Source organism: Papio anubis, chromosome 3 (genome assembly GCF_008728515.1).
Source record: "Papio anubis isolate 15944 chromosome 3, Panubis1.0, whole genome shotgun sequence".
Classification (NCBI taxonomy): domain Eukaryota; kingdom Metazoa; phylum Chordata; class Mammalia; order Primates; family Cercopithecidae; genus Papio; species Papio anubis.
In genome coordinates this window covers 181,440,124-181,465,604 of record NC_044978.1, presented here as the reverse complement: position 1 = coordinate 181,465,604, position 25,481 = coordinate 181,440,124, and the positions used below count along the sequence as shown (strand labels likewise).

The 25,481-nt window shown below is 57.3% G+C and overlaps 1 protein-coding gene across 2 annotated transcripts; it reads right to left on the bottom strand.

Annotated features, from left to right (window-relative positions):
• On the bottom strand, positions 1 to 25,481 carry LRPAP1 (LDL receptor related protein associated protein 1). Of its 2 annotated transcripts, XM_009200746.4 has the most exons (9): positions 25,136 to 25,481; positions 17,957 to 18,101; positions 13,065 to 13,186; positions 11,808 to 11,928; positions 10,983 to 11,141; positions 9,333 to 9,415; positions 8,041 to 8,217; positions 6,309 to 6,373; positions 1 to 159 (listed from the first exon to the last, which is right to left on the bottom strand). In XM_009200746.4, the coding sequence occupies exons 1-8, from the start codon at positions 25,340 to 25,342 to the stop codon at positions 6,311 to 6,313; spliced, it is 1,077 nt and encodes a 358-aa protein (XP_009199010.2). In that variant the 5' UTR covers positions 25,343 to 25,481; the 3' UTR covers positions 1 to 159; positions 6,309 to 6,310. The 2 variants fall into 2 exon arrangements, with proteins under 2 accessions (XP_009199010.2, XP_003890909.2); XM_003890860.4 differs by lacking the exon at positions 1 to 159 and having other exon boundaries at positions 5,904 to 6,373.

The following is a 25,481-nucleotide window of genomic DNA, read 5'->3' as shown; positions in this document are numbered from 1 at the left end:
CTCGAACTCCTGACCTCATGTGAGACCCATCTTGGCCTCCCACAGTGCTGGGATTCCAGGCGTGAGCCACTGCGCCTGGCTGGCTTGAGCTGTTTTTAAGAGGATATGTCCTGGTTTGCTGCTGTGTAGTTTCCCCAAAGTCTCAATTTGATGAGAAAACTAGAATAAAAAAATAAATAAAAATTAAATTTCATCAAATTAGAAACCTTTGCTTTCCAAAAGATAACCACTAACAAGTAAAATAGCAAGCCAGAGAATCAGAAATTATTCACAACACGTATCTGAGAAAGGACTCACACCTAGACCTAGAAAGAACTCCAAGACCAGGCTGGGTGTGGGGGCTTACGCCACCTGGAATCCTGGCACTCTGGGAGGTGGAGGCAGGTGAATCACTTAAGACCAGGACTTTGAGATCAGTCTGGGCAACACAGCAAGACCCAGTCTCTACAAAAAAAAAAAAATTAATTAGCAGAGCATAGTGATGCATGACTATAGTCTCAGCTACCCAGGAGACTGAGGTGGGAGGCTCGCTTGAGCCGAGGAGTTTGAGGCTGCAGTGAGCTATGATCGTACCGCTGCACTCCAGCCTGTGCAAGAAAGATCCTGACTCAAAAAAACGACGAGACTTCTAAGATCCAGTTTTTTAAATAGGCAAAAGAATTAAGTAGGCCCTTCCCAAAGAAGATACCCAAATGGCCAAGAGCGCACAAAAAGGTGCTGGGCCTCAGGCATCAGGGAAGTGCAAGTTATTACAAAACAAAAACAAAACAATCAAATGTGTTTAATTGCCTTTTTGTTACTGATTTCCTCCTCAATTGCACACTGGCCAACGAATGTGATTTGTATTATTTATCTACATGTCGTATATTTATACATTATCTTCTGTAAGTTATTGACATTTGCTTCGTGTCCTAGTACATGGTCAATTTTTAAAAGATTCCATGTGTGCTTAAGAATGTTTTCTCTAATGGGCATAAGTAGACCAAGTTTTTAACTGTACTACCCCGTTCTTTCATATTCTTCATCAATGATCTAGGCCTCTACCACATGAACCTAAGACAAGGAGAGCAAATGGAACATAAAATAGGTAGAAGAAAGGAAATTTATAAGAATAAAAGGAGAAAAAGTCAATGAAAAAGAAAACAATAGAAAAAAAATCAATGAATCCAAAAGTAGGTTTCTTTGGGGAAAATATCTGTAAAAACGATCAACTCTTAGCTAGTCTGATCGGGGGAAAAGAAAACACAAATGGCCCAGAGCAGGAATGAAAATGAACATCACCGCACAGTATACAGTGAATAATTTATGTAAATTGTTTTGATAACTTAGATGAAACTCTGCGACAAATCTATCTTTAAAAAAAATGACAAAGGGAGAAACAGAAAATCCAAAACACTCTTTTTTTTTTTTTTTTTTTGAGACAGAGCCTCACTCTGTTGCAGTGGCGTGATCTCAGCTCACTGCAACCTCCACCTCCTGAGTTCAAGTGATTCTCCTGCCTCAGCCTCCAGAGTAGCTGGGATTACAGGCACGTGCCATCAAGCCCAGTTAATTTTTATATTTTTAATGGAGATGAGGTTTCACCATTGTTGGCCAGGTTGGTCTCAAACTCCTGACCTCAGGTGATCCATCCACCTCGGCCTCCCAAAGTGCTGGGATTACAAGTGTGAGCCACCACGCCCGGCCTCATGTCTATTTTTAAAAATCAAGTTCTCTTTTTTTTTCTTTTTTTTTGAGACGGAGTCTTGCTCTGTCGCCCAGGCTGGAGTGCAGTGGCTGGATCTCAGCTCACTGCAAGCTCCACCTCCCGGGTTCACGCCATTCTCCTGCCTCAGCCTCCCGAGTAGCTGGGACTACAGGCGCCCGCCACCTCGCCCGGCTAGTTTTTTGTATTTTTAGTAGCGACGGGGTTTCACAGTGTTAGCCAGGATGGTCTCCATCTCCTGATCTCATGATGCGCGAAAAACCTAAGCAAAAGGAAAATGGCAGGCATAGATGGCTTCACCCATCAAATCTCTGTGAAACAAATAATGTCAATCCTATACAAACTATGGCAGACCTTGTTTCAGGAGGCCAACTTAATGCAGTACCAAACCATGACAGACACATCACATAACAAGAGCCCAGTGTCCTTCATGAGCATTCACACACAGGAGGTCCTCAGCCCGGTATAAGCAAATCTCATCCGGCCATGCAGAGAAAAGGCCAGTGTACCATCATCCGGCCATGCAGAGAAAAGGCCAGTGTACCATCATCCGGCCATGCAGAGAAAAGGCCAGTGTACCACGGCCACATGGACTTACCCAGAAATGCCAGGTGGTCTTGGCATACGAAAGTCAGTGTAACTCGCCACAGTAATGCGGTGAGGAAGCGACCTCATGAATATCTCACTAGGTGCAGCAAAGGCAGCTGACCACATTCAACACGGATTCAGGAAAAGCCCTCAGCAAATGAGGAAGCTCTTCGCCTGTAAGTGCACCAGTGCAAACGCCACACCGAACTGGGAGAGACTGAGCCCATGTTTACCGAGATGGGGAGTAAGATAAGGACGTGCCAGCCCACCTCGCCAGTGCAGTGAGAAGCCGAGTCCCAGACTGCCGAGGGGAAGCAAAGCCACGCACGCACACGGAAACCCCGCGAGTCCACAGAAACACGCCATGGCCAAGACGGGAGTTTAGGGCACAGGATTAAAGCACCACACACAAGTGAGAAATGAAATAAAAATACGCAGTCCTCAATAGCATATCGAACACCTAGGACTAGATCTAAAGGAAAACGTGTCAGATGCATGCACAGAAGACTCCGGTCCATTGTTGGGAGAAGTTGAAGATGAACTCAGTGCCTGGAGTCACACACGGCAGTCAACATGTGGACACCGGAGACTGTTAAAATGCCGATTGGAGTCATACATGGCAGTCAACATGTGGAGACTGGAGACTGTTAAAATGCCGATTCTTCCCCACGTGTATTCAAGACATTCAGAAAAGCTTTTCAAAAACGCCTTCAAGGGAATCGCTATTGAAATTCCAGAAGGCTGCCTTTTTTGGTAGAAATGGAAAGCCTGATTGTAAAATGTGTACGGAAACACCAAGGACATAAACAGCCACGAGAATCTTTAAAAGGAGGAGTTGGAAAATGCACATCACCTTGATTCAGGGTTTATTACAAACCCAACTGTAGCCAGGACAGTGTGGCGGCCGGGCACCGTGGCTCACACCCACAACCTGTAATCCCAGCAGTTTGGGAGGCTGAGACGGGAGGTTCACTTGAGCCCAGATCAAGATCTGCCTGGGGAACATAGTGAAACCCCATCTCTGCCAAAAAAATAATTAAGCAAATAAAATCAGCCGGGCGTGGTGGTGCTCACTTGTGGTCCCAGCGACTCAGGAGACCGAGGCGGGAGGATTTCTTGAGCATGGGAGGTCGAGGGTACAGTGAGCTGAGATCGCGCTACTGCACTCCAGCCTGAATGCCAGAGCAAGACTTTGTCTAAAGTGTGGCAACGGCAATAGCGTAAGGACAAACAGAAACAGATCCAAACCGGTAGGTCAGCTGATTTCTGACAAAGGCACCAAATTAGGAAAAAAAAGCCTATGCAGCAAATACTGCTGAAAGGTAAGGGAGAAATGGATCTTGACTGCACACTGGAAACGCAAACGCTCCTGAGTAGGGACTGGCTACACAACCTGCACACACCCACACAACAGGCCGCCACGCAGCAATCAGGAGTCAGTCACTGATCCACACAAAAGCCTGGGTGAATCTCAGATGCTGAGTGAACGTAAGTAGACATGCACAGACGCACACTACCCAACACCATGCACGTGGAACCCGTGGCAGGCGGGAGGCAGGGAGCTGCGGCGGTGGGAGTCAGAACGGGCACCCCTGTGGGGACTGGCTCTGTGGAGTGGAGGGCGTCACCTACGTCCTTCGTGAGTGCGCACCATGACCAGCCACACCCATGGAACTAACACTGGGCATCTGGGCTTTTTGTGTGTGTAACTGCCTCCCTCCAACACCACGGTCTCCCACATACAAAAGAGCCCATCATAAAATAAGACACGCTACTCCGCAATTAGACATCACGAAATGCCAGCCAGGCTGTCCATAATCAAAAAGACCGAGCACCAAGTCTCAGCAATCCACTAGTGTTCTGCTTCCACCCAGCCGGGAGAAAGAAACAGTCCAACCACTTTGGAATCATCTCTATACTTGGACAGCACACATCGTTAAGATCCATTGGGTATGCCCAGAGCCGTTCCTCCCCCGCCCACACACACGAGTGTTCACCACAGTTATTTCCAAGTGGGTGTTCTTACCCAGAAAGGAAGCAACTCAAATATCCCCCACAATAAAGTGCATTAAAATCAGAGCACAGGACCGTCATGCAATGGAATACTATACAGCAATGAAAAGGAACACACTTCTGCTAGATGACAGGGCTGAGTCTCACCAACACACTGAATACAAGAACTAGATACCTTAAGGCTCTCAGGATAATGGGAAAAAAAGGAACCAGAATCCCCGCCCCCCATCAGCCACACACACACACACACAAGTAAACACAGTGTCATTTCATTTCTATGAAGTTCAAACAGCACAACCCAACTGTCCAAGTCAAGAAGTGCGCTCCGCTCCAGGGAACAGAGGACGATGAGCTGGGTGCGCTGCGGCGGCCAGGGCCCTGACAGTGTCTACTTCACTGGGCTGTGGGCCCCACACTGCTGACTTCACCAAGCTGTGTGTGTGTTTCACACGCTTTTATGAACACGTGGTTTTTTTTACGACCATTTGGAAGTTAGAAGAAAATACAGTCACAGGTGCTGTCTCGGCGGGTGGCAGTAACAGAACTCAGGACACACCTGTCTCTCCTGCAGAGGGAGTCCCTTCTGCTGCTGACTCCAAAGAGGGCAAACTGAGCCACAGACCTCCACTACTCGCTGCGTCCTAGGCCCAGCCCCACCCCAGACCTTGCACCCCTGCCCCCGACTGTGAAGGCCCCAGGGCTGTGCTCTGCACGTGGGTTCCTGACCTGGAGCTCGGAGCCCTGATGGGACCAATGTGGAGATCCTGGCAGACAGTGCTTCTCTGGGCCTCAGAGGCCACATCTGAGTGGACGGTCACCCCAGCCCTGCCTGAGACGGACAGTGTGGCGGACACCGTGGGGGGGCCTGGCAAGGCTCCTGTGCTGAGGGGAGACACAGGGGCACTGCTGGGGCCGGCGCCACCGGGCCAGGCAGAAGGCCACCCTCCCCGGAGTCCACATAGGAGCAGGCACTCACATGCCGCACCCTGGGGCCCCTCCCACCCTGATGCGCCAACTCCCGACATGCTGCCTCTAGCCTTGACCTTTCTTAGAAATGACCGCTAAGCGGATGTTCGTGTTTGGCAGATCTCAACAGTCAAGCCAAGATCCAGCTGCAGCCAAAACACAATATGCCGGATGGAGCCTCTTCCAGGCTCAAACGTGGGAACCGTGCTCGGACCCGGACGGAAGCAATGGCCAGCCCATCAGCTATGGTCAGCGGAAGGCCTCCGTGGCTGTCCCTACCCCCGTGAGATGGGGCATTTACACAGCACACTTAGGGACACGGAGGCCGTGCAGGTTCGCTGCGGTCTCCCCAGGCCCCTGAGCTGCAGAGGTGAGAGTTGAAAGACGCTGCCCCCAGGCCACAGTCTCTGACTGTCCACGGAACCACAGGCTCCTCTCTCTGCCATCTTCCCCTCAAACTCAACTCCAGCGCTCTCAGCTTTCAATCAGGCCGGGCCGTCTCACGGGAAAAGGAGTCTGGCTGCAAAGGCCCGTGGGGCCCAGAGGGGAAGCTGGCTATGACGCGATCCCTTCACAAGCACTGGCTCCGGCCCGAGCCACCAGGACACTTAGTGACCAGCTGACAAGCATGTGGTTTAAATACTGCACTCTATTTTTTAAGGACTTTGTACATAGTATTTCCAGGGGCAGATGTGTAAGATTTTTTTAAGTAAATCGTGTTGTTTAACAAGAAGACTGTCAGACCCGACAGCAGCTGGACATCGAGGTCCTCACTGGGGTGGTGACTGCCACGCTGACGCTGAGTGGAAGACAACCCCCTCAGTCAGAGCTGGGCCCATCTCAGACCCAGACGCGACCACCACCAAGTCCTGTGCTGTGACAGCAGCGGCTGCAGTCACCGGAAACAATCCTTCCTGCTGCGACACCTGTGCCAGCCCCAGCTACCCTCACGGCAGGCTGTCCACGGAAATGCCATGGCCAAGAGCCCAGGTCCTTCATGCTGGCCTCTTCCCTGCCGGGCCGGGTTCCCCGATACCTTCAGAGTTCGTTGTGCCGAGCTCTGGAGATCCTGCTGGACAGGTCCTGAAGATGCTTCTTCACCTGTGGACAGAAACAACTCATCAGCTGGGGAGAGCGCACCTCGAGGCCGGCTCTGTGAGCTCAGCCTCACGTCAGGAGACGTGTGATCCAAAAGGAAAAGGCACAAACCCTGTGCATCTCCAATTCCACGCCCGTCCAGAAATGCTCAAATCACAAGAGCAGCTCAGTGCTAACTAGGAAATCCCACCAAAGAATGCTAAGAGCCGAAAGCTCAGGGTCTCTGGGATCAGCCCATAGTGTTATTTATTTACTTATGGATAGGGTCTCGCTCCGTCAGCCAGGCTGGAGTACAGTGGCATGATCTCAGGTCACTGAAATCTCTGCCTCCCAGGCTCAAGTGATCCTCCCATCTCAGCCTCCCATGTAGTTAGGACTACAGATGCCCACCACCATGCCCGGCTAATTTTTTGTGTTTTTGGTAAAGATGGGGTTCCACTATGTTGCCCAGGCTGGTCTTGAACTCCTAAGCTCAGATGATCCACCCACCCTGGCCTCCCAAAGTGCTGGGATTACAGGTGTGAGCCACCGCCCAGCCCCACGGTGTTGTTTTTAAAAGCAATGACCGGAGAGGCTGGGACAGGGCTGTGGGAAAGACGCCTTCCTCCTCAGGGCTACCTGGAAGGGAAAAAGAGAGACCTCCAGCTCCTCACATCACAATGGCCCAGAGCATCTCCACAGATACCACCCCAGTGGCAGCAGGTGCCGTGTCAGCCCAGCCTGGGCCAGGGTCACTGTAGCTCTCCCCAGATTCTCACAAAACCCTGCTCGTGGGCACCACCTCCCTCTCCACATAGGAGCCCGTGGCTCAGGGTGAATAACTCGCCGAAGGTCCCTCCTCTCAGCCGCCCTCTGACCTCCGCCCCAACGGTGTGGGTGCCTCAGGCAGCGCCACACGGTTTCCTAACCAACACCGAGCTTTGCCACGGTCAGGTGAAACTAGGCGCACGCTAGCATTCCATCCCCGCATCTCGGGGGAGCGCTCTGCAAACCCCCACATGGTGGTGCTCACCCTGGACCTGAGCTCCTGCCCACGGGCGGGGCCCGCAGGCTGCTCTCTTGCACGTTCTGCCAGGCAGACCCATCAGAACTTCTTTGCCTTGATTTTTTAGGCCTTTCCTGTTTTTGAATCGGTAACACCTGCCTGCAGCTCCAAGTTTAAAAGGCACAGATGGGGCTCCTGAACCCCAGTTCCCTCCAGAAAGAACTGGCATGAGCTTCCAGGATTTTCTGTGCCTCTGTGGCAAGGCCGTGCTGCTGGCTTCGGCTTCTCCTGGGATCTGCCCCACCTCTCCTCACATCCCGGGGCTGTGGGGAAGGGGGCTCGCCTGTCTCGAGGGCTGGAAAGTGCCCTGACTTGTGGGCTGGCTGTGGGCATCCAGGTTATGCCCCATCCTGGTCATAGAAGAGGACGAGGCAGTGGCCTGCCAGGGCCTGCGCTCACACCTGAGGGTCGGGGGACTGCACTAGAAGCCCACGGAGCTCTTCTAGCGCGGCTGCTGTGGCCTGCAGTGCCCCACACACTTGTGGCTCTAGGGTTCAACTCGGACAGGGAAGACAACAGCGTGGGGCCCACACCCGGTCTACGGGAGGCCCTGAGCTGCACGTGGACGGCCCCATCTTTTCTGCGGGGTAACTGTGGCCTCCCTAGTCCCCAAACCCGCGCACACCGTGTAGCCCAGCTCCTTGGTCCGCCCCTCCAGCACGGCGTGCTTCTCACGGCTGCGGCTCACACGCTCGCCGTCACCCACGCTCTCTGCGTGCCTCAGCTTCTCGTGTGCGATCTCCAGCTGCTTCTGGTAGTGGTTGTGCTTCTCGATTTTGGCTTCGAAGTGCTTGAGCTCCTCCTGGAACAAGGTTTTTTGTTGTTCACTCACCACAGGTGAGTGCTCCCTCTCTGTGCTCGCCACGCCATCTTGTGGTTCCGGGTGAACTGCAAGGACGCCAAGGGACAGCGCCGTACCCGGGGTGGGACATGGACAATGAGGCAGCAGCTAGGAGGCCATCACATCAGCAGCAGGTCCCAGCCTGTGCCTCCTCAGCAGTCCTAAGCCGACCCCTTCCCTGTCTCTGCAAATGGCACCCCTTCCGAATCTGGGGGGCCTCCAGCTTGTTCCCGGCCAGACTCCATGTCCAGGGGTTGTGCTTCTGTGGTGGCTGCCTCTGCACCCTGCCCCCAGCCTGCCTGGGCTCCAGTTCTGCTGGACTGTAGCTCTGTCCCTGCTCCTGTAGGCGCCCTGCCCTGCCTTGATCCCACACTCCAGACCCAGGGCCCTCCATGTGGCCCCACCTGCCAAGCCCCATGCATATGCCTGCGCCCAGCTAAGGTGCCCTAGCCCCGGAGGAAAGCTCCTGACCCCTTTCTGGGGGAGGTGCTAAGGGCCCTTCCTGGGGCCAGGAAAGTCCCAAGCCCTATGAAGGCAGGACCACGCCCACCTCACTCACGACAGACACCAGCTGGGGACCTTGGGAGAACTCACGGCCTGATACCGTGCCTGGGACTGCCCACCCAGGGACCCCCTGCTGGACTCCTCACTCCTCAGAGCCTTGCTGGGGGCTCACCGAGCTGATTTCTCCACCCTCAGAATGATCTGGCACGCCACACACCCCAGGAGCCCCCTGCCACCTGAGGTGGTCTCCTTCCCTCCCTGGGCCTCCATCTCAGGAAGCGGTGACATCCCCAAATGATCCCAGTAGTCCTTGGTCCCCTCCCCCCAGACTGTGGCTGGTTCCTGACCAATTGCTGACCATCCACAGGACCCGCACCAAGGCCACCTCAGACGTGAACACTGACAAAAGAACCAAAGCCCCTCCACAGCCCGGCCTCGCCCCTGAAACACGAGGTCCCACGCAGATGAGAAGGAAAACGCAAGCAGGTTGGCCGAGTGGTTAAGGAACAAACTGCAAGAGAATCTTCACCACACGAGAGCGCGCGAAAGGAGAGAGGGCCGCGTTTCCTTACCCGGAGCGCCTCCAGCTCCTTGTCGGTGAGGTTGGCAGACTGCGCCAGGTCCCACAGGTCAATCACCCTGGGCTCCTCGAACTCTGCAGGGGAGGAGCGAGAGCGGCCTCAGCGGCGCCTGGGGTGCACAACGCGGCCAGCCCCGCGGGAACCGCGCGGAGTGTGCATGGAGCCTATGAGGGTGTGCAGGCGCGACTTGCATGTGTGTGAAACACGCGTGCGTGCACTGAAAATCTCATGGGGCACAGAGGGCATCTGCTCAGTAGCTCACACAACCTCGCTGAAATGTGGCTACCCTGTCTCCTCGGCCAAGCAACTGCTTCTCCTTTGTGTCCAGAAACACCTGCCTCCATCAGAGCCTGGGAAGCGCCACAGCCCACCCTGGCTGCCTCTGAAGCAGGTGGCGGAGGGTGGACGTGGCCTGTGTGCAGAGGCTGCTCAGGACCTCGGGTGCGGGGCGTGCAAGTTTAGCCAGGTCCAGAGGCAGGCACAGGGCTCCTGGGAAGAGCCAAACAAACGGAGTCGGCTCCTGGACCCTGGTGCTCACGAAGGGACGCGGTGAGAGACGCCGGGGCCGTCACCTCTCTCCATCCAGGAGCGAGCAGTCCAGAGCCGCCTGCCCAGGGAGCCCCACAACAGCGGCTCCTGCTCCCTCCTCTGCTGACCCCTTCCTGCTCAGGCCATCCAGCCCTCACCACTACGGCCAAATGCCTACGGCTGAGAGTCACCAGCACCAGGTCGGGCTAAGGGAGCCTGGGTTTGGGGGTGGGTGGTGAGGGGTCTTGCCCAAGGGCACACAGGTGACAGCCGCAGAGCCAACCGAGGGGCCCTGGACCCACGTGGACACATTCAACTACTGTGCTGGAGGCTGCCTAAGGCCAGACCTTGCAGGTCCCATCCTGGAGAGGAGGCGGCGGCTCTGCCTGGCACCGGGGACAGAGACCGGCCCTGCTGTCTTATCACCATGAGGGCACAGATGCCATCTCCTGGCGGCTGCTGCCTCCTTGAGCCTACAGCAGGGCCTGGCACACAGCCGGTGCTCGGTGTGCACATGGAGGATGAGTTACAGAATCGGAAGCTGTGTGAGTGAGGCCGGCAGGCTTCTGGTAAACTCTGCACAAGGCTCTGTCCTGGGTCCTGGGCAAGTAGCAGCAGTGCCGAGCCTGGCCACTAAGGGCCTGCAGTGGAGTGAGACCAAGACCGAGCCGCTGAGATGGAGCCACAAGCTCTGTGGCCTCAGCGGGCGTCCTGCCCCTGCTGGGCTGAGAGGGACTGACAGACAGTGCGGGTGGCGTGACACGGAGAGAGAGCTGGGCTTGACAAGTGGTCTCTGTTCTTGACCAACAGCAGCAATGGAGGGGCTGTGCTGCTGGGGCTGGGGAGACGCTGGGAGGGGTTGCTCCCAGGCCCGCCGCCGCCACTGCTCTCTGCCAGTCTCCAGGAACAAGGCTGGGGACGGCCAGTGACCTTCACAGAGCAGATCCTGGGAGCGAGGCCCGTGACCACCCCTGGGTAGACAGCGCACCAAGGATCTTGGCTGCGTCCATAGGCCCAGGTGCCCATCGCTCTAAGCACCTGCCTGCTTGTCCCCAAAACACAACCAGAGACAGCCCCACCCTCAGGAACTGACAGTCCCAGGCGGGCACTCACCGGCCTCCGTGCTGTAGCCCTGGCGGCTGACCCTGCGCAGGCGCTCCAGGCCCTGGTTGATGCTGCGCAGCTTCTCCTTCAGCTCTGTGTGTCTGCTGTGCAGGACGTTGCCCTTGACGTCGCTCAGGTCCAAGGGGCTGATGACGTTCTCGTGGATTTCTGTAAAACCGAAGGCAGGACACCATGAGGCTGGGAGTCCGCGCCCGGCCCGCCTGGAGCACTGTCTGGAATGCCCACTGCTGGGGAGCTCAAACTCGCTCTCGTTTCTGGCCGAAAACGTCCCCGTTCCGCGGTCTTGCAGCGCCGCAGAAACGACCGTTGGCACAGCTTCCTTTCCAGATGGGACAGGTGAGACACCGGGACACGCACCAAGCAGAGCCTGGTGGTGACGGCTGGGGCACCAGGTCCAGAGGGCGGACTGGTCAGCTGGGTCACCCTCCATTTTACTCCAACTTTGTAGGGTGGGAAAGGCACCCATTTGGGGAGGGTCACGAGTCCAGAATGAAGGACCCATCAGCGAAGCACAGGTCTGGCAAAGGTGGCAGCTGTGCCCGTGGTGGGGGCAGGTGCCGGTGAGACTCGGTTCATCCAATGCAGGCGGGTGACTCTCAGAGCCAGCCCCGCCTGCACAGCAACCTCCCGACTCACAAGTCCGGTAGAACCCTGGGAGAGGGCGTCCGGTGCCGCCTCCCCACCCCTGCCGTGTCCTGGGGGGAGCCGAGGCTGTCCACTGAGCACAGTGAGCCCCAGGTGCAAGAGGGGCGGGGGCAGGAGTGGTGGGGGCAAGCGGGGCAGGGGGCAGGATGGGGTGGGGGCAGGGGGCACCTTCGGTCCTGCTCAGGGTCTCCAGCAGGACGTTGTACTCGTGAACTTTCTCTTTGTGATGCAGGAACTCCCGCCAGAGCTTGTCCAGTTCTTCACTGGAGAATTTCCCAGAGGTCTTTGCCTAAGAGGGAAACAAGGCCTGGAGTGAAACCCGCCGTGGGCTCGTGTGGCTGGGGCCGCTCTTCAGCCGACGACTCCTCATGGCCCGGCAGGCCCTTGCCTATGTGAGTGTCGGGCCCAGTTCTTGGCCTCACGACCCTCCTGAGCCTCTATTAGGCTGGGTAGGGCAGGAAAACAAAAAACAAACCGGAGAAGAGCTACTAGCAGGCAACCACCCTTCTCCTGGACGTGTCCAGGCTCAATGGGGGACGGCTACTGAGCTGGCTGGGGTGGGGAGCGGAAGATCCCAAGGAGGGGAACAGGGCAGCATCCCAGTGGCCCCCAGACTTGCCTGGCTCTCCTGGCTGCGGGTGGTAAGGACAGCAAGGCCATCTTCCTAGGGGGACCTCTGCCAGCCCGTTCATTGTCATCCTACCTGCCTCCCGGCTACGGGGTGACGTGCATCGCACACACCCAGGGAGGCCACACAGGACCCTCCCTCCCTCTCTGCCCCCTTCTACCAACTCCATCTTTCCTGGCCACGGACAATCAGCTGCGACTGGGCTGGTACAAGAAGTCCAGCTGGCCCCAAATCAATGTGATCCAGAGAAACTGTTCTGGAGCAGCAGCCGCTGGAAATGAGGGAGCTGAAGCAGGTGAACACCCCGTCACAGCCCACCAGCCCTGCTGGGTCCCAGTGCCTGGCCCCCCACCAACACCCCACACCCTTCTCAGGCACAGGGTGAAAGCCCAGCCCCACACACAAGGGCACTTTTCTAATCACAGAAGCATGTTCACAGCACCACTCACTAAATTAAAAATCCGACACACAGTAAAGAACTCAGCCTGTGCTATGTCACGATCCCGTAACCTCACATGACCAGAGCTGAAGGTCTGACAGCTGCAGGCCAAACAGTGCTCCTTTACTCAAAGAGCAAGGAATTTTCTAAACAGGAAAGCTGAAAATACTCACAGAAAGACAGTGGAATGGCTTCCTTAGGAAGCCACTGTCTTTCTGAGACTTCCCCAAACCTCAGCTCCCACGCAGAGACAAGACTGCTCCCTCACAGCCCGACGAGACTGCTCCCTCAGCCCCCCGCCTTAACACTCAACACAACGGCACCAATTCTGCACGGTATGGAAACAGTCGAGGAGTACCTTGTGCCACAGCTTTTCCAGCCTGGGATCATCCAGCCCGTCTTCCTGGGTGCCACTAAGGGAGTTGCTGGCCACCTGCTGAGCGTCCTTCTTCCCGTCCAGACCATACTTGGCCAAGATGACTAGGAGAGAGGGGAGGTTCTATTTGATATGGTTTCCTGTGAAAAACAGTCAACAGCCAACATATCTGGGTTGCCACAGTCGGTGAGACAGGTTTGCCTCTCATTTTCCAGCAGTTTCCTTTCACCAGTTTCCTGGATGACCACTGGAGATATGGCAAGAACAAGAATGTAAACAAGCGTGGGGGCTGTGGTCTCCCAGCGCTTAGAAATGGGTCCGGCGACTCACGGGACGCCCCCAGGACCTCCCTCTTTCCTACCAGGGACACGCTGGCGGCAGTCCTCCATCAAGCTGTGTCCCCTTGAGACGCAGCTGTCGGAAGCGGCTGGTGGGTTGGGCTGTAAGAGTGGTAACTGATTGGCCCATCTTTCCAAACCAGTTGCACACATTTTCAAAAACAAAATTTGCAGCCTCACCTGTTGCCGTACGGCAACAACTCTAAGGACCACAGGGCAGAGGCCACCTGCAGAGTGTGCAGGGTGATGCGGCTTTCTAACAGCCCACATCTTATTTTTTTTTTTTTTTTTTTTTTTTTTGAGACGGAGTCTCGCTCTGTCGCCCAGGCTGGAGTGCAGTGGCCGGATCTCAGCTCACTGCAAGCTCCGCCTCCCGGGTTCCCGCCATTCTCCTGCCTCAGCCTCCCGAGTAGCTGGGACTACAGGCGCCCACAACCGCACCAGGCTAATTTTTTGTATTTTTAGTAGAGACGAGGTTTCACCGTGGTCTCGATCTCCTGACCTTGTGATCCGCTCGCCTCGGCCTCCCAAAGTGCCACATCTTATTTTTATTGGAAGGAAAAACAGTTTGTAAAGGAGAAATGTGTCAGCAGCTTCTAACAAAAAGTTACGGTAGCAGCCAGGAGGAGTAATTAGTCTGCAGTGTGCTGCGGCCCAGTCACTCGGGGAGCCCTCCAGGATCTGCACACGCGGTGCTCCCCTAGCCCCACTTCCCCAAGGGGTACTCAGCATCTGTGGGCTGTGTCTGTCACCACACACTGCCACCAACACGATATGAAAGCAGGCGCTCAAAGCAGGCCCTGGTGCTGACAGGACTCCGCTGTGGACAAGTCTGGCACTTGGGACATGAGAGCAGAGCCCGGGGGCTGGTCTCGGCCTCCACAGGCAGCGGCTCTCCCGAGGCCCCAGTTCCCTGCGCTGTGGTGCTGTGCGACAGGCCCTCTACTAGGTCTCCTGGAATCTGGGGCCAATGCAAACCCACCTGCTTCCTTAGCTGGTGGTGGGCTTGCCTGCCCGTCCTTTCCTGGGGACCAGGGAATTATCCCAGGGCCCCCGCCTCCCACAGAATGGGGTCCTGCCTTCTCCTCCGGGCTGAGGGCCCCGTGTGGGCCTCTCCCAAGACGCTGGGCGTGGAGCCTCCCTTCGCCTCACACTTCCCCTCACTCCGAGGACCTCTTCACCCAGGTGGTGACTCCCAGACCCCGGCGCCTCCTCTGGGCCTTCACCTGTGACCCTACTGGACAGAATCACTCCCAGTGGGGTCTCTGCATGCCCCAGGCTCAGCAGGTCCCACCCCCACACCTCTCCCAAAGGTCCATCCTCTGTCACTGCCAGCCCTGGGGAGTGTCCCTGTCCCAGGGACACGCCGGAAGCCTCAGGCCTCCTTTCTCATCAACACCACCCTGGCCTCAGATCCCTCCTGTTTCATTCCGTCCGGAAGCCTGGGTCATGGGGGTCTCAAGGCCACGCACAGCACGTGCTCCTTGTGTTCCATCCTCTAAGCATGAAAATCCGGCCTGTGGTCTTGTCCCTGAGGAAAGCCGTCTCTGCTGACAGCAGTCAAGAGCTGCTGCTGCTGGGCACGGGTCCTACAGATGCACGCTTCAAAGCTCAACATGCTGGGCCTGTCTTCCATGGCAGGGAATTTATACGTGAAGTAACTATTTTAGGCCAGGCATGGTGGCTCATGCCTGTGATCCCAGCACTTTGGGGGGCCAAGGCAGGAGGGCCATCTGAACCCAGGAGTTTAAGACTGGCCTGGGCAGCGAAGTGAGACCCCGTCTTTTAAAACAAACAATTAAATAAATAATACTAGCTGTGGGGGAAGAGAAAATAAATGAAATAAATACATACATAAATACACAAAATTTTTTAAAAAGTGGCCTGGATGTCTCCTGGCCTTAGAAGCTGGTGCTGGGCCTGCCTGTGAAGGCCGTCCTGCCCAGCCCCCCTAGTCCAGCCACTGCTCAGCAGCGCTGAGGTCACACCCCCGGGCTATGCACCCCGAGCCCGAGAGGAAGAGAGGGGAAGACAGCGAGGGTGGGCCACGTCCTGGGGCTCTGAGGCTAGCCTGGCCCGCGCCTTCCTAGTTGGAGCCAAAAGCTCTCAGCCAGAGCCCAAAGTGGCTGGTCAGACCCCACCAAAAGGCAGAATGCCCAAGGCTGCGATCAGCAGCAGGGACTATGGAAAGTTCTGGATTCTGGAGGTGCTGGGTTCTGCATGGAACGGAGTCATAGAGCACTGAAGCTGGAGGCGGCCTCAGGAGCATCCAGCCCTTAGAGCTCCTGGGGAGGACGAACACGGCCCCACACGCCCTGCGTGTGGAGGACAGACGCCGCCCCACACTCCCTGCCTGGGGAGTGAAGTGGCCCTGGGGGCACGGTGGGGGTGAGGACAGCCGTGAACCCCAGAGCAGAGCAGAGCGTGGCCTGTCTGTCTCAGGGCGGACCTCAGCATGGGCAGTGCCAAGGGCAGGCCCACAAGGTGTGCTGCCCAGGCACCTGGCTATGGCTGGTCCCCCAGGTGTGGTATCAGCCTTGACAATGGCACGGGGGACCTTGGGGGTCCAGGGGCCACATCCAGAAGATGGCGGGCAGCTGGCCAGGACGAGCGTCTCTCCTGAGTGTGGGGACGGTCTGCTCCTGGGACATCGGCTCCTAGAGTCCCACTAAGTCTTCTGCCAGGTCACTCGGCAATGGCAGAAAATAAGACAGCTCCACTTGGGCCACAGACCTGGACACCCCGCAGGAGGGAGCGGGTCCTTAGCCCACTTCTGTGCCCCCTGCAAGCTCCTCCATCTCCTCCAGGCCCTGAATGCTGCCCTGCCGCACAGCCAGTCCCTTCTCCCTGCGGGGCACCTCCAGGACAGGCTCCTTCCTGGCCCTTGGGAATGGCCCTCTAGACACGCTGGTGAGGACACAACCATCCAGAATTGTTTCAGCCGCGTCTCCGCCCCCCAGGCGGCCCCTGCCGCCGCGTCTCCGCCCCCCAGGCGGCCCCTGCCGCTGCTGTCTCCGCTCCCCAGGCGGCCCCTGCCACCATGTCTTGGCTTATATCCCACCCAGACTCTTGAACATGGTGGCATAAACCAGCAAAAATGAAGCCAGCCCTTTGCCTTTAACCCAGGCGCAGTCACATGACATGTCTGCTGATGTCTGCTGATGGGAGAAGAGGGGTGGCTGGGAACAGATCACCTGCTCAGGAGTCAGAAAACCCTGGCTCCAAATCTTTGCTGCACTACTCGGCTCTGCAACTCCAGACAAATTACCCTCTCTGAGCCTGTCAAACGGGATGACAGAGTTTTGAGGAGTAGGTGTTAGAGCATCAGGCCTAACGAAGGAACTCCATAGACACCTCCTCTCCTTGCTAGAGACAACCCGGGCGCTGTAATGCCTGGGGCCACCAGTGCGTGGGAAAGCAGGGCTACAGCAGGCTCCAGACACGGCCAGGACTCTGGGGCTACCCTCAGTGTGATGGCAGCCACCCACCCTCAGTGGGGTGTCCCACTTGGTTCACAACCACTGTCCTGTGAGACAGGAGGAGGAAATGGAGGTGGGGGGCCCAGGTCACACAGGGAGCAGCCGGGCAGGGGACTGGGAAAGGGGTGCCTGGGGTCAGGGAGGGGCAGCAGTTGGGTGGAGGCGCAACAGCTCCTGTGGCTGCTGCACGTAGCTGACAACAGGTGGCCGAGCACGCGACTCCCTGGAGCAGCCCCAAGCCCAGTCCCACAGGCCCACCTGGTGTGCGTCCTCTGCCCGCCAGTGTCCTGCCAACGGGCCTGTGGTGAGGGAGGATGGCGGAGGAGAGGGGTCCAAAAGGACCAGTCGCAACTCGGTCATTTAAAACCCTCCTGGTTCAGAGGACACACCTGTCTTCTGTACACTGGTACCAAGCAGGCGACTGTCCTGCCTCTTCTTGAACACCACAGGGACAAGGGGCTCACTAACCGCATCACAACTAAGTGTCCGTTCTGACTCTTGGAAAGCTATTCTGACAACATCTGGAATATGTTCCCAGACTTCAAGATGCCAGGGCAGACTTCCTTCCTCCTCTGGGAGACAGCCTCCTGCTGTCCTCTGGCCCCTTCCTGCGTCCAGTGCCCCTGCCCTGGTCCTCCCTCTGGCATGCCAATGGCACTTGTGACAGCAAAGGAGCCAAGACCACGGCCAAGGGCACATCTGCGCTCAGAGGAGCTCCCCGCAGGCTGCACCCAATGGGACCCTTGGCCAAGAGCCAAGGAATCAGAGGCGTAGCCCACAGCACTGAGGCGAGCGGCCACCCTCCTCGTGAGGGTGAGCCTCCCCGCAACCAAGGAGGCCAGTGGCCACCTCCCTCACGAGGGTGAGCTCCCCAATCCAAATCCTAAGCTTTCTGGGCACTCGGGATGCTCAGGGGAAAGGCTCATTTTGGATATCCAGATTAAGCATAATGCAAATTCCCAAATCCAAAAACAAAATCCGACATCCAAAACACTGCCGCTCTCAAGCATTTAGGAAGAGGGATACTCGACCTGCACTAGGAAAGAAACAAACGGACCATTGAGGTTGCGTATGAGTCTCGCTTCCTTCTCCCCATCTTTGTCCAAGCCGTCAAGCTTTAGTTTCTTCCAGGTGAGTTCGTCCCTCTCCTGTATCTTCAGATCAGCGTGGAGCTCAGCCAGCCTCACGGGAGGAAGATGTAGCTGCGAATGAAGGGGAGCGGACTGTGAGCCATGAGCAGGATGGACCAGGACACAGCTGGAAACTGACCTCGGAGGAGGCTGGCCACCGGGAGGTTCCGGGAGAACAGGAGGAGGTGGAGTCAGGGTCACTGTCAGCAGGATTCAAACCCCACAGGTTTCGACAAGAACGCGGCATGGACACCAGTCTCCAGGCCCATCTGTATACGTGATCTGGAAACCCCAAATCCATCGGGGGCTGCCCACCAGCAGCGGCTGCCCATTCCTGTCCGGCTGTAAGACACCCCACCCCTCCCACCCTAGCACCTGGGGACAGTCATCGGGCACTTGGATAAACAGGGCAGGAAGAAAATACCCATTGCGTTACCATTCCACTGCAGGCACCACTGCAAGGACACAGACACCCAAAGTTCTCTTTTAAAAGAATCACTGTAATCTCAGATTGGCCCCATCTTCATTTCCCAAAGACCCTTCGTCGCCACCTCTCAAGTGTTCCATGATGCGAACTGTCTTGCTGTGATGGTTCTTACACAGCCCCAGATCCTTCTGGAGCAGGAGTCTGTCACCCTCTCACGTACCTGCTGGCGTAGACCACACAGGCAGGGCCCTGGAACGAGCTGCCGCACTGGGGCTGAGGATCTTCCCCCTCCACCCTCACACCCCTCCACAGGGCAGGCCACACTTTCTTCATCCCACCCTCCCTCCCAGCTCTGGGACCCTGGGTGAGGGAAGGAAGGAAGTGAGGTGACCACTGGGCACACTGCTTTTTGGTTGTAAAGACAGGATTTAGGCCAAGCGTGTCCCCATGTCAGAATGACTGGGCCAGAATGCCAGGTGGCCAAGGCAAGCAGCAGAACGAAACCCACCGGCCAGCTCTCATCAACTCTGGCCTCAGGGCTGGCCCGGCGAGCCCTTCGGGGAAGAAAAGCCTCTTCCGTGCAGAGCAGCGTAGCCCAGCTGTGTGAACCAGAACGTGTCATGAGGTGGGATCAGGGTTCACGGAGCCAGGGTGCTGTCTGGGGAGGCTAGGCCTCATGCCTGTCGTGACACCAGCACACGAAAGGCTCTGTGGAGCCCCGCAGCAAAGGAAGTGCTCGGCACTGTGCGGTGCAGATCCCCAAATCTCTCAGCTCTCAGGAGGGTTCCCTTCCCTGGGCACCTGCATTCTCACATTCCCCTGGGGCGGTCCCCACGAGCTGCCCGTGGTTCTAGGAAGGAACCCCAGCTCCGGCGTCTGAGCTCCAGAGGCCCATCACCCAACGCCTGTCTCTGATCATGTGTGTTTCAATACAGTCTGTTTTCCCTCAGGGGTTGGAAATATTAACCTTTAATCTATACCTCATTAGCTATTTTCTAACATAAATATGACACAAGCCAGTATCCAAAGGATGTGTGTTCAATAAAGTTTATATAAAACAGTGAACATCCCCAGGAAGCGTCGCGAGCCGGCTGCCTTCCCAGTGTCCTGCAGCCCACACCACCTTGCAGCCCGAGGCCTCAGGAGGCCCGGCCCTCAGGCCTGCACTGCACAGGGGCACACGTTTCTTTCAAGACTCGCACGAAGCCAATTCTGGGTGTTTGGCACCCCCCACACTCTGGAACCTCCTTGCCTCGCTCTGCCCGTATCTAGACTGAGCCCATCCTGCTCCCTGCAGCTCAGTCTGTGTTGGGCCTAGGAAGAAGGAGACCCCCGACCACAGGCCCTGTCGCCAGCTGGGTGCTGGGGCTGACAGCTCCACCCTCTCTCCTCTCAGAAGCCCGAACTGGCTCCGCGGCCGCCCTAGCCACACAGGCCCCAGCCTCCAGGAGTTTAAAATTTACTTAGAGACAAATCCAGATCACTGAGCCACGTCCCCCAACCGTAAAAAGAGAGCACACAGTAGGCACAAAATGAATGGCAGGGCCTAGGGCAGAGGAAAGCTTCTAATTCTCTAGAAGGTTCTCTAACCCTTGGTCGGTGGTCCCAGGCAGTCTTTTATCTGGGCCCTCCTGGTAGATGCTCTGGCCCCCATCTCTACAGGGGCTGCTTTCCAGGACTGTCCCGACCTGAAAACCCTTTCCCTGGCAGCCTGACACACCCCTACCTGCGTGCCTCCTCCCCAGCCAGGCCCATTCACCCAGCCCCTTCTCCCCAGAGCTCCACCCCATGCCCCTCTGTGCCCCGGACATTCGTCTGCAGCGTCCACTGGAAGGCCCTAGGAGGCGTGAAGTCTGATCTGAGCGTCCCCAGCAGGTGGACCCGGGACAAAGAGGCACCTGAGTGATGCTGAACTCTCAGAAGGGGCAGTCTGCACCTCAGGAGGAGGGGGAGCCCACACCTGCCTATCTTGTTTGTGACCCAAACTTCTGGAGGAACAGGTCTGCTTTCATCTCTGCTTCCCCATAGGCATCTTATCTACCGCGCTGCACTGCCCAGGAGGGCCCGAGACGCGAGGCCCACAGCGATGCTCCGAGCCAGAAGCAGCACCCTGGGGCGGGCAATCCTGGCCCATGCTCTCGAGTGTGTGCTGGCCCTGAGGGGCCCCGGGTCTGCCCTCTTTAGCTGCAGGGGAGAGGACGCAGGTGTCCCGTGACTGCCCGTGGGCTGCCCGCTGGAAAGCGGAGCTGAAGACCCCGGGCTGCTGAAGCCCTGGGCCCATCCTGGCAGGCTCACAGCCAGGCGCCAATCCCTGTAACCTGCGGTCCTCCCTGGACTCCTGTCTGCCTCCCCAGGACGCTAGGAGAGTCAAGGGCAGGTGCTCCGTGGGCTGTAAAATCTGCAACCCACAGGGAAAGTCATTTTCTCCTTCTGATTTCCCAACTCTCAGGCAACAGGGGGTCTAAATTTCACACCGCGTGTCTCCCAAAAGCCAGCTCCCTTTCCCTTGATATGCGACTGCCAGCGCTCAGCACGGAAGGGGCCAGCCTGGTGGCCGCCACAGAAAGCAGCCCCGGCTCCGTGCAGAGGAAGACCAGCAGGTCGTGTGCAGGGCCCCAGACCCCACGTCTGGACTCTTTCACCTCTCTCAAGTTAAATGTTAATGCATCAAGTTAGAACTACCCTGTGGAAACCAAATGCAGAAAAGAACCTGTCAAACATGAAGCAGTGAGGCAAATCATCAACAACCAGGGAACGCATGCAGGGAAGAAAGCCAGCTCAGCTGAACAAACAACACTGGTCCTGTGTCCTCAGACACAAGCAGAGCCGACCGGGTCCTCCTAACCAGACCCAAGGGCCCAGTACTGCTCGGGATCTCAGCAGCGGCCCTCCCCCACACAGCACAACCCGCGTGCCAGCAGAGCATTCCGGAACTTTCCAGCAACCTGCTACTGCTATTCGATGCCCCAGGAAACCCAGGCCAGGGTCCACAGCTAAGCCACTGGTGTTAACCTGCACATATAGCACAGTTCAGGCTGGGCAGGTTCCAATGCAACTAGGACCATCAATGGACCACCTCTTCAGAGGGCACGTGCCATCCTCCCAGCGTTCACCTGAGTGTCCACACCAGACTGCAAGGCACCCACCCTGAGGAGCAGGTCCACCCTGAGGAGCAGGGGACCAAGGCTTCCTGGCATGCTGCACCTGTCTCACCACGGCAGGTGGCAGTGCACTGTCCCAGCCTTGCCATCGTGTCCCAGCTCCTTCCACCTGAGCTCCGTGGACAACCATACCCGCCTTGAGCTGCTGTGAGGTCATGCATTGGTCTGGCGAGTCCTAGGTGCCCGTGGAGGCCGCCAGCTAGCCCATCCTCAGAGGCCCTTCTCAAGCCAGGGAGGATGCTTGAGAGATGGGGTGGGGCTCTGAGGACTCCTCTCTGCAGACCTCAGTTTCCACTCATCAGACCTCTGGGAACAAGATTCTTCACACACTCTCATCGCAGTCACCATTCATGCCAGAACTAAGGACTGCCCGGGTGCGGTGCCTCCTGGGATTATGCCTGTAATCCCAGCACTTTGGGAGGCAGAGGCGGGAGGATCACTTGAGCCCAGGAGTTCGAGACCAGTCTGGCCAACATGGTGAAACCCCATCTCTACTAAAAATAGAAAAATCAGCCAGGCATGGTGGCGCATGCCTGTAATCCCAGCTACTCAGGAGGCAGAGGCATGAGAATGGCTTGAACCTGGGAGGTGGAGGTTGTAGTGAGCCGAGATTGCGCCACTGCACCCCAGCCTGGGCAACAGCAAGACTCTGTCAAAAAAAAAAAAACAAAAAACAAACAACTAAGGATCTACGGCCAAGGACTCCAAGCTCACAGCACCATGTAGCCCAGGCCAAGAGGTACACGAGTGTGTCCCTGAGCGCGCCGCAGCCGGACCATGCGGACCCTGGAGCTTACTCCTCAGCATCAACACAACACACAGAGCTCTGAAGAGGCAGAATCCCCCGAAGGCATCCGCAAGCACAAGGGCTCTGCACAGCCTCCGACCGCCAAAGCTCCAGGGACAGCCTCTGCTTAGGAGTCTTGCAACACAGCGGAGCCCGCCTGTGAAACAGGAACTGGGAGAGTTCACGGGCGCTGGAGAGGATGAAGCAGCAACTCCCTGGCCGCGTCTCACTGGATGAAAGCGGGTCTCGGCGTCTTCTTGGTGGCACCCACCCCTATCTGTGCCTCAGGGCAGGTCTCACAGCCCCAGGCCATCAAAGGCAAAGGTTTCCTAAGACGCTCCCTTCACCCTATACCTACTGACACATTAAGCAATCCTATATGCCAGGACATGGCTTTACATGCAGAAAACAGGGATGCGAGGTTTTCACGAAGCAAACCAAAGAAAGGACAAGACCGTCCTGGCTGCTGAGCGCAGGTCACAGGAGGCTGAGAGGAGCCGCTGCAGAGCTGGGCGGGATGTGCTTTTCTAAAAAAGCAGCCCTCGCCTCAGTTATCTTCCAGGTGGCGACTCAAGACCCCGTCTCCGTCTGATACCCACCTAGAGTGGCAAGTCGGGTGGGGTAAGAAGCCAACTGGAGTGACTGCACAAACAATTCTCTGCCCCTACGTTCGAACTGACTGTGGCTCCTCCTGCCTCCTGACCACTCCTGATCACCGCTCGGCAGCAAGAGCCACAGCACGAAGACCACCTGCCATGCGCCACCGCCACTGATAACCTCAAAAAGACCAGGACGGGTCTGATGCCCGCACGCTTGGCTCCGGGATACAATACCCTCGCAGCACCGCCGCCCTCCAAGCTTCCATTATCTGGAAGGAAAATCAAGACGAATGGGCTCTGCAGGCCTGCCTGCCAGAGGACCAGGCTCTCTGGAAGGGGGGAAGACACACAAAATCCCCCCAAAACACCCTCACCCTCAAAGAACTTCACATTTTGTTCAGCAAAAAACACTTGCCCACGCAACTAGAACTTCAGGACTTAAAGGGACCAGAAAGACCATGTAGTCCAAGGCTCAGTCCAAAGTGGAGGTGAGCAGCTTGCCCTACCATGGTGCCCAGGGAACCTCAGGGGAGGTTCAGGAGACAAGACCCGACCCAAAACTGAAACCGGTCAGGCGAGCACCCAGCACCGGGGGACGGGGGACAGGGACAGTGCATGGGCAGCCCGAGGGCAGGTGTATCACTGCAGGGGCCCTGGGCTGACAAACACAGAGGACCAGCTGGAGGTGGCTGCAGGTAAGGTGGGGTGCACCAGGGCGGCCCTACAGGGCAGGTGGAAGACTTGGGCCAGGACCCAAAAGCAAAGGGAGTCGCTGGGGTTCCTGGGCCCGAGTGCACTTCCTTAGTGCCACCTCCAATCGGTCAGGGGGTCAGGGAGTCTCTTTCGGGCTCCCCATTCCTCATGGGGAGAGGGGACTCCACCCACTCAACAGATGCCCAGTGCAGCGGGCACGGGGAGGCAGCGCTGCACCCCAGCTGCTCCTGGTTACACCTGTTCCCTGCTGCTGGGAGGCCGTCACCACATCCAAACCCAGCCCTGTCCCCAGCTCCTCCAGAATCCCTTCCTCCAAGAAGCCACCCTGCCGCTCCCGCCCAGAGCATTCTCCCACCTCCGCAGGCTGAACATTACGCGTGGGGCTTGACTGCTGGTCCCAGGAGCAGCTCAGGAAGGGCCTGTGGAGCTGATGCCCAGGCGTCAATCCCCATCCCCAAGCAGTCTTATAACCGTCTGTCCCTCCCCCACCTGTTTCTCTCCTCCCTTTTCGTTCCAAAAGTTCCTTCTTATTCTGCAAATCATTTACTTTTCCTCTCAAAGACTCAGGAATGCGTAGAACTGGAATACTGAGACAGAGATCTAATCTGACTCCTGCATTTGAGATGAGATACTGAGGCCTAGATGGTGGCCATGGTTCGAACACACCCATTTCAGGAACACCTAACAAATGAAGCAACGGTATCTTCATGAAGACAGCACTGGCTATCTCCATGAAGAGGCCTAGGGTCACGCACCAATTAGGAAGCTGTTGTCCCGGGGGGGCCCCACTGGCTGAGCCACCTTGGGGGTGCCCTTTCCCCTCGGGCCTCCGTACCTTCGTCTCTCAAATGAAGGTGGTCAGGTAAGCGCCCTGTTAAGACTGACTTTCAGCATTCCCAAGGTCGCGTTTTATGTGCTCTAAACCGATCCCATCTCCTCACCTCCTCATTTCTCGCTCAAATGAACAAGCACGGGCTTGCTCCTGGGATTCCTTCTCTCCCTGGACACGTCTGTCTACCCAACATTACCTCCTTATGTGGGGAAACAACATTTTTCTTGTTTCCCCACATAGGGAGATAAGGTTGAGGGAAGCGGCAGGCTCGGGAGGCAGGAGGCCTGTGATCTAGCCTGGTTCTGCCCCTACGCTCCGGTCAGCAGGCCGCCCAGGCTGGGGAGGGGGACACTGACCCTCGGGGTGCCGGCCGCAACCTGCTCCACGCGTCGTCGCCGCCGGCACGGGTACCTTTCCTGCTGCAGAAGGGGCCCGGGCACCCCACTTGACACCTGGGGGAGGCTGTGCCAAGGACAGGGCGCGTGGGGCACAGGTGCCCGGGCTGCGACGCCCCCGCCCCGCCTCCGACCCCCGGGCCCCGCTCCACCGCCCCCAACCACGGCCGCCGTCCCCGGGTCGCGCTCACCCGCTGAGCCTTCTCCCAAAGCTGGTTCAGCTTCTCCATGCGGAACTCCTCCCCGGACTCGCGTTTCGGGGGCGGCTCGGGCTGGTTCTTCTCCCGCGAGTACTTGCCGCCGTGGCTCGCCGCGGGCCAGGGCCCAAGCAAGAACAGCAGCAGCAGTAGCAGCGCCGGCAGCCCGCGCAGAAACGACCGCAGCCTCCGGGACGCCATCTTCCTCTGCGACTGGCGCTGTGCGGAGAGACCCAGCCAGTCGATGCCTCGCCCACTACCCTGCCCCGCCCACCGCGCGGTCTCCTGGGAATTGTAGTTGCTCCATGCGCGGCCGGCCGCGGCGAGGCCGCCGGCGGAC